General features: G+C 31.1%; 2 protein-coding genes across 2 annotated transcripts in view; one reads left to right on the top strand and one right to left on the bottom strand.

The window, feature by feature from the left end:
• LOC133206265 (WD repeat-containing protein 7-like) overlaps positions 1 to 13,667 on the bottom strand; it is a 253,062-nt gene that overhangs the window by 63,434 nt on the left and 175,961 nt on the right. The gene's annotated exons all lie outside the window — the stretch shown is intronic.
• LOC133205887 (forkhead box protein F1-B-like) lies at positions 5,342 to 10,796 on the top strand. The gene is made up of 2 exons (XM_061341778.1): positions 5,342 to 6,709; positions 10,408 to 10,796. Exons 1-2 carry the CDS (start codon positions 5,647 to 5,649, stop codon positions 10,542 to 10,544), a joined length of 1,200 nt encoding a protein of 399 aa, XP_061197762.1. The 5' UTR covers positions 5,342 to 5,646; the 3' UTR covers positions 10,545 to 10,796.

Here is a 13,667-nt window from a genome sequence, read left to right as displayed (position 1 = left end):
GACGCATTCAAGTACTACATTGTATTATAATTAGCAGTGCATTTAAAACTTCTGGTGATATTTAAAATTTTCAGTATATTTTGTGATTTAAATTAAAATCATAAAATAAAATTCCGATATATTCAAACTTTCTCTCCCCTCTTAATTACAGGTGCGTTCAATAAACAAGACCGAGCTTTCGGAAGCAAGACCATGACGGTTAGATAGAAATCCCCAGAATAATGTCATTTTCTGCAAACGCTGATCGTTTATTTACATTCAATCATTTCATCAAGCTTAATTAGTGCGATATGTTCACGAACTAAGAAAAATTGGAATATAATAGCATCCATTAGAAAAAATTAATTGGTTTCGAATGTGATGTTCCGAACTGAAAACCACGTATTAAGAATCAAAGAATTTCTGAAGAGTTTGATCTGTTGTGAATTTTATACTGACCAAAAATTGGCGAAATTATGAATGGGGGCAAGATTTCTGATTTTACAGGTGGACTGCATTATATCTTCATCTATCGTTGCCAACTTTTTTTTTCTTCCATTACACAGAAAATTGTCGAGGTGTAGTTTTTCTTTTTGAAAGCGACGATAGAGAAGATCGACGTCGGATGCAAGTGTCATACCACCCAAAATTATTAATGGATAATTTGTAACACCAGGGGGCATATAGGAATAAATTTTCAATTCAAGATGAAATAATAAATTAGCGACCATATTATGAAAAGTGGCAGTATAGCGTTTTGATTATAATTTCAAACGTAAAATTGGAACGAAAGACGTATTAAAACAAATAAAGTATATATATATATATATATATATATATATATATATATATATATATATATATATATATATATATATATATATATATATATATATATATATGAAATGTCAATATTTTCGATTTTTTATTAAGACTGAAAATTGACTTTTGCCTAGAAAGGTCCTTTTTTTAAACTAGATATTTCTTTCTGTGTACTAACAGGTATTCAGAAATACTCAAACATTCAGTATACTTATATTTTTTATGTTCATCTCTCTCTCTGTCTCTCTCTCTCGATTGAAAGACTTCATCTGTAAAACTGTGTGATTTCATGGAAAATACAAGGAGGATACTTCAGTTCATCATCAATCGTTTCTGATATTTAAATATTTCCCAAGCACTTCTGCTCAATCATTTTGTCATCACCAGGTTTTTGAACTTTTCGTTCAAAAAATTACATAAAAATTGGATAATTATCTCGAGAGTAATCCTAGAATGGAGACTTTACATGTGCATGTTACTAAATAACATTTTATTTTGTACCTCGAGAGGTTTACATGCAAGACCCTGCTTTCAATGCACGTTTTTCCGAAGTAAATTTAAAGGAAAAGTGTAAAATCAGAGCAAAAAGTTCTATTAAAATCACCATTCTTCTGAGGAAAAAAATCTTTACCGAAACACAATATACTTAATGATAAATAGAAAAACATTTTTAAATGGCTATCTAAAATTAGATCACTTTATAACCGATAATTCACCTTGGGCAAATTTTCAATGTCAACAAAAGAACTCAAGTTAATGTATAGTTTTTGTCCATTTTAACATTTCTGGAATCGATAAACTTTGGAAAATGTATGTCTAAAATTAACGTACATCAATTCAACAGAAATGTGAAAAATTGTAATTCCAAAGTATACTTTGGAATTTAGTGATGGCATAGTGATGGTCCTAAAATATTGATATCATATAGGTTACAGCACATTTCAAATTTCATTGGCCGATTTTACTAGGATCTAGGTACAGAGTTCCAAAACATTGACAAATCTATCTCCTCGAACAGTGTTGGAATAAGTTATGTTTTCTTCGTTTGTGTGTTCGTCTATCTGTTTATCTGTCTATTTGTCTATCTATGAGATATCTCAAGAGAGATTTACTAATATTTCAGGAAAAAGTCAAAGCTAAATCAATTAAATGATGGGGTGGGTACTGGATAGGACAAAAACCACTGAGGCATGAATCTATACAATATCAACAAATTCATTTATTTGAATTTTAAAGAAAGAAGGGAAAACTCTTACCAGTAACTGCACTACTTTAAAGGCAAGTCTGCTAGCTTCACAGCAATTTGAACCCGGCTTTGATTCCAGAAAGAGATCTTTTAACACATTACATGTACATCTATAAAGTTGTCTGAGATATGCGTTCTTCGTGTATTTTTTCCTTTGCATAATATTATTCAACTAGATTCTATTTTCATTTTGGTTACAATTATTAAATTTTACGAAATAGATTCCCTAACTTTTATTTTCTAAAACAACATTACCTCCAAGGAAGCTGGTTATTTTATTAATAATTTGATTATGATTTAACAGGGAAAAGGAAAGTATCAAAAAGATTCATCGATTTCAATAATGAATCATAAATTTTTGATTTCCATTTTTTTTAATCGCCATATGAAGAATAAAAAGAAAAAATCGAAATATCCTAAATATTGTTATTTATCAATTTTATCCATGTAATTTATAACTGGGTTTTTTCTTATATTTTTTTTATTATTCATATTTTTGCACGTGGATAATTAGTTAAAAATGGCAGAATAATAAACCCCCAAACTGCACCCTCTTCGTACCTACCACCAACGTAGTTATAAGCGTTATCACTCAGTAAGCTCATAAAAAGCATATGAAATCTTTATTAGGAACTATAAATGTCTTTAAGAAAAGTCATTATGCAACGCGCTTCTTTTGTATCTTTCTACTTATGTCGGCTCTATTACACATATATTGAACAATTAATTCACTAAAGACCTCTCTGACTTCGTGTGCGGTTTCAGATTTTCGTTGCATCCTCCTCGGGTTAGAAAGAAATTTGATAAAACTTGCATAAAATTTAGGTTGCAAAAATTCTCACGACAAAATTCTTGATAACATAGACTGTATCTGCAACATCCAAATTTTCATTCGCTCGTCAAAGTGTTTGGCTAATTTATGAAATAAAAATGGTGGAGATAGAGAACAGCAGGTCTCGGTGTCAATGACGTCACACGGTAGATGACGAGAGATAGCGAGATTCTTGCAGTGAACAGCGAGTCGTACAAGTATTATCTGTTCACAATCGGATTATAGAATAGAAATAAGAGTCAACATAGAGATGTGATCTGAACATGCCAAAACGTTGATTATGTCTGTATATAAGGCATTTGAATTCTGCCATCAAAAATTTTATTCCAAATCAAAATTTTAAAACAAACGTTTACAAAGCCATTGTAACTTTGATGATACATCAAACATTAAAAGAAGACCAGTACAGAAACCACATTTAGGATTCTGACTGCTCTGAATAACTTATAACAATACTTGTACTTAAAAAGACAGGCATTTTGTTATATACCTTTCAAGCTCTAAAATAATACTTAATTACTTACTTTGAAAATATAAATATTGAATTAAATATTTAAAAAAAAAATCCAGATTACCCGTAGGAAAAAAAACAACTAGAAATAAATATAGACGGAAATATTTTTGAACTCAAAGTTCTCTGAAATCAGGATAATAAAATAGAGTCAAGTACTTCTAGCTGAATTATAAAAAAAAAAATCAACAACAAATTTGTACACTTGACCTGCGGAACTTGTGACGTCGTCTTCGGAAATCAAAACCTACATTCGTTTATATGGTCTGTCAATTTCTTTTCCGTCAAAAATGACAGATGAAATATGCTCTCCTTTACATATGGCGAAAGGAAAGAGTAAATTGTAGTGGAAATTTTCCAGAAGTTCGGAGCGGGATGCAAATAAACGATACTGCAATTTGGTGAAGTTCATTAAAAATAATTCAAAATTTCGATAAAGTTCTCATGATTAGTTTATAAAACAAGGACATTACATTTGTGCTTATTAAGCTTTGTTAAAAAGCAACAATACAATGGAAGAGTTTTTCTTTTATATATATATATATATATATATATATATATATATATATATATATATATATATATATATATATATATATATATATATTCTTATTTTTTAATTATAATTTATTTCAGTTACCTCTCTTATTTTTTAAGTATGTAAAAGAAATGAAAGAAAAAAAGGAAAATAGTTTGCTGAGTTTATTTAAAAAAAAACTCTTTACAAAGGAAAAGGGCGAACAAGGCGTGCAAAATGTCTGTACATGTAGCTTCAAAAGTTAAAAAAAAAAATTAAAAATCATATTCATTTTGTGAAAACATTATTTTAGAGTAGAGTTATTATTATTGGAAGGTATGAAATTATGACAAACAAAATTTTCCTGCGGAAAATTCTCTCGGCAAAAATTATTCTATGACTTTAAAAAAAATATTGTACTCTTGGGGCTTTAAACCAAGTAATAAAAAGCTTGAATATTATATTTTCCTTTAAAACTAAAACGCTCACGAGTACGCTACACAATTCATGACAAAAAGCGGCATTCAAATCATGCTTGTGATATAACCCTTGACTAAATGGACTTAAATATTTCTCTGAAAGATACGTACATGTACATGTATGTTGTGTCACAAAAGTGTATCTAAAAGATAAAATGGGTGTTACATGTTTTTGTTAACCGAAAAATGTATATTTTTACGCATACTCTGAGGATAAACTTTCCAAAAAATTGAGCGAAGACCCACTCATATGGAAAATTGTGTTATGTATGAAAAAATGATTGTTTTTGTCTTTTTTAGTGTGTATAAATGCTATTTCATAGACGAATAGTTTCAATCTTTATGAGATTATTGCAAATTGTGGAGATTTTACATAATTTTAAATGAAATATCTTAAGAAAATTATGTTATAATTGAGATTTAATTTTCACTTTCTAGCACCATAGGCATTTCGCTCGCCTTGTTCGCCCATCTCCTTATTAAAACTAATTTCTCTATCTTATTCTACTTCTTATCACAAATATTAATACAAAACATTCTGCATTTTATTTAACATGTCAAAATATTTTGAAATTGTTAATGAGTGTAAGATTCTTGAAAATATTAAAAATCAGAGTTACCTGAAGTTAGTTTTCATTGCTTTTTTTTAAGTAAAAAAAATCATTAAATTCATTAATTTTGAACTTCATAATTTACTCTTTCAAAAAATAGGAAGTTAAGGGAAACTTTTGGATGTATTTTTTTTTTAAATTAAATAGAATGTGTATCTACAGACTATAAAATATCCTTTCTAAAGTAATTTGCATGCGTTATCTTGCATTGTGTGGCTGTGTTGCATATTGAATTACTCCTGATGCAGAATCTGGTTGATGCCGATAAACCGACGGGAACAAGCACCGCCTACCAAATTAACATTCCACCAATCAGCGCAGGGAACGTCTGAGAAGTAAGCAGCAGCAATTTGATGTAAAAATTCCCGGCAAATTATGCATAAAATCGGAATTTAGATGTACTATTTAATCAAACATGATCACAAGTTTATGACGTTATCATCGACAGAGAAAGGAAATCTTACAAATTCAATACTTTATATTTTTTTTACCGTAACAATCTATAATGTGACAACTGGACTGAAGATTGAAATAGGAACTTTTGGCTTCTATGCGTTGTGTGTATATGTTAGTATATTTATTTGGGTGAACTCTCCAGATAGTAGAATATCGGTCAGTTTACTATAGGGAGCGCGAAATAATAAACAACATGGAAACTGCAACAAACCTCGTCGATAATAAGGACATTTCTACAAATCTCCAAGTGCTGCAAGACGTCGGAGGAAAAATAATTCCAAAAGCCGAACCCGAAGCGTGTGACAATGAGGTATCATCCGATGACGACGAAGATGATTCTTCTGAGGAAACACCGACAACAACGACCACCGAAGAACCGAATCAGAAGGACACCAAAAAGGCGGGTGTTGGTGTGAGAAGACAGGAAAAACCTCCATATTCTTACATCGCCTTGATAGTAATGGCGATACAAGCGACACCAAACAAACGATGCACCCTTAGTGAAATATATAATTTTCTACAACAAAGATTTCCATTTTTCAGAGGTGCATACCAAGGGTGGAAAAACTCTGTTCGACATAACCTTTCTTTAAATGAGTGTTTCATTAAACTACCAAAGGGACTTGGAAGACCCGGAAAAGGACATTATTGGACCATTGACCCTGCCGCAGAATTCATGTTTGAGGAGGGTTCTTTCCGGCGTCGCCCGAGAGGATTCCGTAGAAAGTGCCAGGCATTAAAACCTTTTGGAATGATCGGCATGAATGGGGTGACTCCTACTGGGACACCAATGTTAGGACCACATTATGACTTCTTTCAAAATACTAACATGAATTCAATGAACATGCAGTGTGCTGTGAACTCTTCGCAACCATATGACACTTCGGGAATGATGACGTCACAACCAACAGGACTTCATCCCTCTAGTTATTCCACTGTCCAGCAATATAACCAAAATTGTAGCTTTAATTTACCTGCAAGTGGACGATTTGGGTCCAGTTGTGCCATGTCCGGACTTGAGGGAGATTACGTTCAGGGTGGTCCTACCAGTAACCTCCCACTCTATGATAGAGACCATAACATGCAGGGACTTTCCATGGCGTGGACAACACAACGTTTCCCAAAGCAGCAGCCACTCAGTCCAGCAGGCAGCACAGGTTCTGTTCCTAGTATATCCCCATCCGGTTCCGGAGAGCCCACGTCGTACGTCACAAACACATTAACGACATCAGAACCGATGGATTTAGCACTCGCAGGTACTTATTTTTAACAAACTGAATTCCAAAACCCATTAATTAAGTCCCTATGTCAAATGAGAAATGTTTTAATAGCAAAAATTGTGTTAGTTTTAGGGTGAAAATATTCATCCTTCTTATCAAATTTTTGCACGTTTTAAACCGCCACATCAATTAGTTAACTCGGGAACAGAAGTAACTCAATTATCGCCAGTTTTTGCAAAGAAACTGACATCGTTTTTGACACAACTCACGAGGAAACATTCCTCAACCAAAGAAAAATTACAAAACACTAAAAAAAATGTTTTCCTCCACGTGTGAAGGATTATCGCGTTGGTATTTACTTTTCATACAAAGTATGGATGTAGAAGAAATGTGGTTGAAATATTAGGTAAATCCTTCTAGATATTATGTATCAAAACCGATTGAAAGACATATCCTTTATATTTGGTACCTCTTCTTCTCAAATTAATGCAATTACTCTTTCTTTTTCGTAACCATGCTAACAAAGAATTATTTCATCTATTTTAAGTAGCAACAATAATAATTTTTTTTTTTTTGAAAAATGCACGCATTAGAAAGTCGACATTTGAAGCACTAATCATCCAAAAATTGAATATTTCATTTTGTTGATTTAGACAATATGGAATACGCATTTAAAATAAATGTATCTGCTAGTACACTAAGTTCCGCCATCAGTAACTTACATGTCTGTCTGTTAATGAGCTAAAAGAGATAATTATCGACCGCGTCTAATGAATTAATTCCCTGATCTGGTCGGCGATACAGATGGCATGACTTTATCTTTAACCGTGGCAGGAGTCAGACAATTTCCTTAGGTTATTTCAATGCTAAGTTAAAATTTTACATTGTCTCGAAATATTCTTCGATTTTAAATTATAGTTTCAAATTTCAATGTTTTGTTCTACTGATTGAGTTTAAACGATTTAAATTTTTAATTGAAGATGACATTGATATCTGATTCTTTTTATTCTATTTACCTGAATTTTTTAAACACAGTGACAAAATAAAACTGTTTATTTAATTTATCTCCAAAAATCAATCAAAATGATACATGTAAGGATTATTGAAATTAAATTTTTGCGTAAAGAAAAACAAATCATTGAATAAAGCAAATATAATAAATCACGGCATTACCCGCTGTTTTGTTACACACTTGTTAATCAAATCAACACAGACGAACCAGCTACATGTACAGTACCTTATGGGTCCTCTAAATCCCTTTGGACGTGTCACAAGTCGGGATCGGTATGGTCGTGTCCGTGTCACTTCCGTTAAAGATCCGTTATAGATGTAATCAAGTACTCGGTCATTAATTAAACAAAATCCATCGTTTTATATGCGATATATGTAAACGAATGGACGAATGCCCCATAATGAATCCGAGAAATAGGTTTAAACCCTTTGATTATTATTTATTCTCGGACTTTACAGTTAACAATTTTTTTCTTCTTGTTCTATTGACACTAATATAAATAATTTATCACTAAAATATTCTTTTATATATGCATATAAATTAATATATATTTGTTTTCAGAAATGATAAAAATAATAATAATAACGGTATGATAATGAATTTTAAAATAATAAACACAAGCACAAAGTTCAATTGCTATTCAGATTTTATAGATTTAAAATTACATTGTGAATAGAAAATATTAGCTAATGTTTCATTTCGAAGTTTATTGTTATATATAACATTCCGGCTGAGTAAAATAACGACAATAAATTTTTAATGATGAGGATACCCATTATAACTATGTGTATAATTCCACAATGCATTCAATCAGAACAATACGCAGTATGAAAAATATTATAGCACATTTACTTTGGCGATTAACTGTGAAAATCAAACATTGTTGTTTCTTGAGAGTAGATAATTTATTAGTCTTTTAATGTTCGCCCCCTGGGAGTTCAGGGAGGAAGCGTCCACTTCTTACTGATTGCCTCATGATAATTCATCAGGACTATCAATTCGTTCATTTCTGGTGTCCGATCTTCACCATGGGGATTATTTATTTATTCGGAGGGGTTAAGTAAACTGCCTTTCTCCTGGCCGATACAGAGACTTGCATAACCGGGGACCTCTTTAGATTCTAGATTAAAGGATGGCCAGAACACTGATCTAAAAGCTCCGTGGATGTTCGGCATTTCACAGTTTTTCTTTGCGGATAAGGATCGCTCATTTTCCAATCAGAAATGATGATTCGTGAGAGAATGTTTAGGAAAACAACATCATTTCTGTTGTATTCCATTTCAAACACGATGTTTCGCACGTTAGTGAGAGATGAGCGGAATCTTTTTATGTTTTCTTAACGGACTCCGCTGTTACTATGTTACATGTATATGAATTTTCAATCTTCAAGAAACAAAAAAAAAAAAAAAAAATGACGAATAGGAAATGGCAACTACCTACACTTTTCCGAAAGATTAAAATTCAAATATAGGTGTCAGAAATATCTTTAATATATAAAATGCTTCCAAAGTGAACAAACTAGATGAGATTGTAAACATTCTATCCATAGTAGAACAGTTATAAAATTTTCTGACTTTATTCAGGGGCGGTCTCTACCATTACTCTGGCCCTATTAAAAGTAACTCAGCACCTCTATATTACTAATATAAACAACACTGAAAAAACAACATAATTTTAACATTAATGTTAATTTATATGTATTTATCTTTCATTGATATATATTTTCGAATTATGAAATAAAACTGTTGTATGATATGTGAAAAAAGGATCATTATTTAACCCCATCCCCCTAATATATCCAGAATCTGGATATATTAATATATAAATAAAAATAAAGCAAAATAAAAGAAAAAAATATATCTCCAGCAAATTATGAAAACAGGGCATTTAAATAAAGATAATAATATATAAATTTTAAAAGTTTAATATTCCCTTCAGTGTGGGAACTATTACATCAGTGTCAACCGAATAAATATGGCTTTTTATCGCACCTTGACGTTCGTATTTCTCTGTTACGTTATTTTTATCATGCAGGAAACACTTTCTTCGTGTCTTTATCTCCGGCTGAAGGGCTAGTGGCGGTGCCCTTCTGGTGTTTTGACGAAACCCCACACACGATCGGACGATAACTGTGATATACGACCCCCAGTGACATGGTTTATATTCTACTTCCATACATATAAGTGTATAAGTACAAGTACCAAATGATTTCCATGCTACTTAAGGATGTCTTTCACTAGCTGTTGATATCAATGAATTTTATATACTAACAAGTATCAAAAGAAACTGCAGGCGAAATTTTCAAAATCTCAGAATAAATTTTTTTAATACATCATGATCATAACAATTTTCGGCACCTGATATTGACGTATAAAATAAAAGAGATTGTGGTATATATATACGTTCCAAAACGTACATTACGGATTGGGGAGCGTGCTTACGCTAATGGGATCGTGATTTGTCCCGAAAACGAAGCAGATGTGTTAGAACAGATAACTCCCGCTGTGAACTCTTCCTAATGAATAAGTAATACCGCCTGTCGAAATTTATTATACTGGAAGGATAAGTACACGTCGTCCTTCCACTACAAGTGCAAATGTATATATATATTTTTCTTTTCAACATTTCACTGAAGATATCTTCCATTCTTGGAAGGGAAACACATTAGTTTCTTGTTTCTTCTTTTTTTTCAACGTTATATATAAAACCTTTCTATTTTCAGGTATGCGACTCCAAACGCCTTCCTATAGTCAGAATACGTCATGTGACCGGAAGCCGTATTTTGGACATTATGGAACCAATCCTATGAATAATGCTTTACATCATGCATCTTATTATACTGAAAAATGTGTCATGTGATCTTTTCGTATGGATGACCAAATACGGCAGGTTTAATTTGCTCATATACGTGATTTTATTTTAAGACAAGGAAAGTAAAAATTTCAAAAGTATATTTTATATAATTACGGCTTAAATTGTGTTGGTGTGTTTGTAATTTAATGTTGTATGTGAAAATACTGTATAAATTATGCAAATTATGAAAAGTATGAACTGTTTAAGAACATTACGAGAAATTCTGTATAACTTGTATGATATTATAAACCAACTTTACTTATGTGTTGTTCATTTATATATATCCAGTGACGGCGCGGATGATTCAGGGTTCTGAAATGAATAAAGTATTTTTAAGAAATACATAAATGATAATCTCCATGCATGAAATGCAGAATAACTTTGCTATGTGGACTGAAATATACATGTTTATTAAAAATGTGGAATCAAAGGAGACTTCAAGTGTAACGCACGGTAATGACAGATATAATACCCCCCCCCCCCCCCCCCTCTCCTGATGGTTAGTTTGATTGTATTTTCCATTTCTTAAAACTTTCTCTCTGATCCCCTTAATTAATGAGCAAGAATTAAAAATTTCATCTTGCATTTCTTTGTGTGAGCGTGCATGTTTCCGTTGGTTTTTTTTTTTCCTTTTTGACAAAATTAGGTTTGAAGATAAGGATATGTACAAGCTACCTACTTGACAAGCCAACAAAATCACAGAATATAATTGAATTATGCTGTCTGGTGATTTTGAAATAAAATGTGAGAGGTACAAAAATTTTGGCTTTTAAGTGGCATTTGCCTCCATGTTTTTACAGTATTTGAAACTGTCACACTTCATCTGACTAGAGTTTTAAGACCATGTAGTACCTTTTGAATTAAAAGTAGTTGTCATATAAAATTTAGCATTCATAGCTAACAACTCAATTCGAAATATGACATAATTTCTACCCCATAATTATCAGTGATGTAAAACAAGATATAGAAATTACAGAGGAAACATGCAAACTATTCTCTGGATACTATAGTTATTCCAAAATAAAAATACTATTTTTCGATTCTTTCCTTTATTTTCCCTTTAATTTCTCTTGGAAAAGTAATAAAAAGGTTTCGTCGAAGAGACAAATAATTTTGGAAAATTTCTTGATTAATTTTATGTAAAGCTTTAAAAAAGACCTTTGACTTTGACTGAGCCTTTACTTGAGATGGTACGTCTTCACCCTCTTTGCTATTCTAATACACATGTACAGTTTAACTGTAATGTACATAAATTTTGTTTGTAAAATTTCATTGAATATTGGCAAATTTCCGAACAATTCCACTTCTTCGAATAGTGTACCTTAGATAGCACGAAGACTTCTCAGAAAATAAATATTTCTGTGTAACTAATACTAGTACGTCGGTATAGGACTTTTCAGTACGCTTCAACACTTTTTGCCAGTGGACACTTCTAAAAATTCTCCTTTCCAGTCAAGATTTAAGGAATGATATTTTGTTTTTTTATTTCTTCAATTTTTTTTCATTCAAATGAACAAATTAAATTTTAAAAATGCACCTTGCTGACCAGAAATTGTAATCAGAAAAAAATATATTACATAAGAGTCTTAGTATCGGTTCTGCAGCCATTTAATGTTCAGGGAATATTCATTTAGCTTGTGGAATATATAATCATTTACGAAAATATTTGCATAATAAATGTGCTTTATATATAACTTGGTTTGAATCTGGTGCATGTTCCGTGAAGTTTTATCATATACTTAGAGCAGGTCGTAAAACGGATCGCAAGCCAATATATCTTGTTTGCTGCAAATGAAAAATATATAGGTTTGTAACGTTGTGTATAAACGACATGCTAAATAATTAAAACAGCTAGAATTCATCAGCATAAATTTGAATATTGGTATTACATTTGTTAACACAATGGCCGTTCTTTCATAAAGATAATTAGTCTATATGAATTTAAATGAAAATCAAAATTCTTTGTGGTGTTTTGATTTTTTTTAACTGAATGACAAAAAATTTAAATGCATAAATTACATAAATGATTATACAATGTATTTTAAATAAATTGTAAAGGCCAGTAAGACCTCATTTTATTTACTTTCCAAGTATGTATACAGACCTTTGGTCTTAATTTAAGGAGGTTCGATCCTGAGCTTTTGAGCAGATTTTGGTCAGGATCTTTATTTCTAAAATTCTGCATAATTTTTATGTTCTAACATTGAATCTGGATTCTACATTGCAAATTAAACTATATCCAATGAAAAAACCGCGATGAAATTCCATTAAAATAGGATTAAGCCAGGAACTATATTTTGTGGCGGAAGGTTTTTTAGAAGAAAATGATCAATTTTTCCCTTTTGAAATATATACAGTACTGTTAAGTTTAAATTACTATTTTTCCATGCTGGTTGCACATAGAGCTATTTTTTGCAGTGAAATGTTTTATGCTAGCTCTGAAATATCTAATAAATTATTTCTTATGAATTCTTTCATTATATTGTGACAAATATAGTAAATATATTCTGAAAGTCCAGGAAAAAATTGAGCCAATTTTAACATAAAATTAACACTTTTTTAGTAATATCTAAAAATTTAGATCATAGACCCCCACTTTTGTTTTTCTTTTCTGAAAATATAAGATAACTTTGATCAATCTGCTTAAATTCAGCAAAAGTTTAAGACTTTAAAATAATTTTCTTGCTTTTTAAATTTTTAATGCCAGAAAAATCACAATTTGTGAGTGCAGAAAGGTCAATTAATTCATTATGCGAAGCAATTTGAAACTTTTTCTTCGTCACAATTTTAATGCGTCTTTTTTTAAATAGACTAATAGTTTATTTTGTCCCATGATTTATTTGGATAAAAACTTTGGAGGGAAAACGTCGAAGATGTGATTTTTGATTAAGACACAAATATCAGTGCAAAAAGGTCAAATTAAATGTATTGTAGCGCCGAAAGAAGCATATTGACCCCCATTTTTTGTTTTGATTTTTAATTAAGCTATGTGTGTAGAAACTAAAAATATACTTGACAAAAAAAGTTTAAGACTTTAAATATCAGGATCCAACCTCGTTAATTTTAATATTTCAATATTATCACATTTTACTCTAGATCCAAAACTCACGAAATACAATGACCTTTGGT

This window comes from Saccostrea echinata, unplaced genomic scaffold (assembly GCF_033153115.1).
Source record: "Saccostrea echinata isolate AGI-Se365-2 ecotype Australia unplaced genomic scaffold, CSIRO_AGI_Sech_v1 ptg000054l, whole genome shotgun sequence".
Lineage (NCBI taxonomy): Eukaryota > Metazoa > Mollusca > Bivalvia > Ostreida > Ostreidae > Saccostrea > Saccostrea echinata.
Note: the sequence above shows the minus strand (reverse complement) of the source record. Positions and strands in the feature narration are given on the sequence as shown.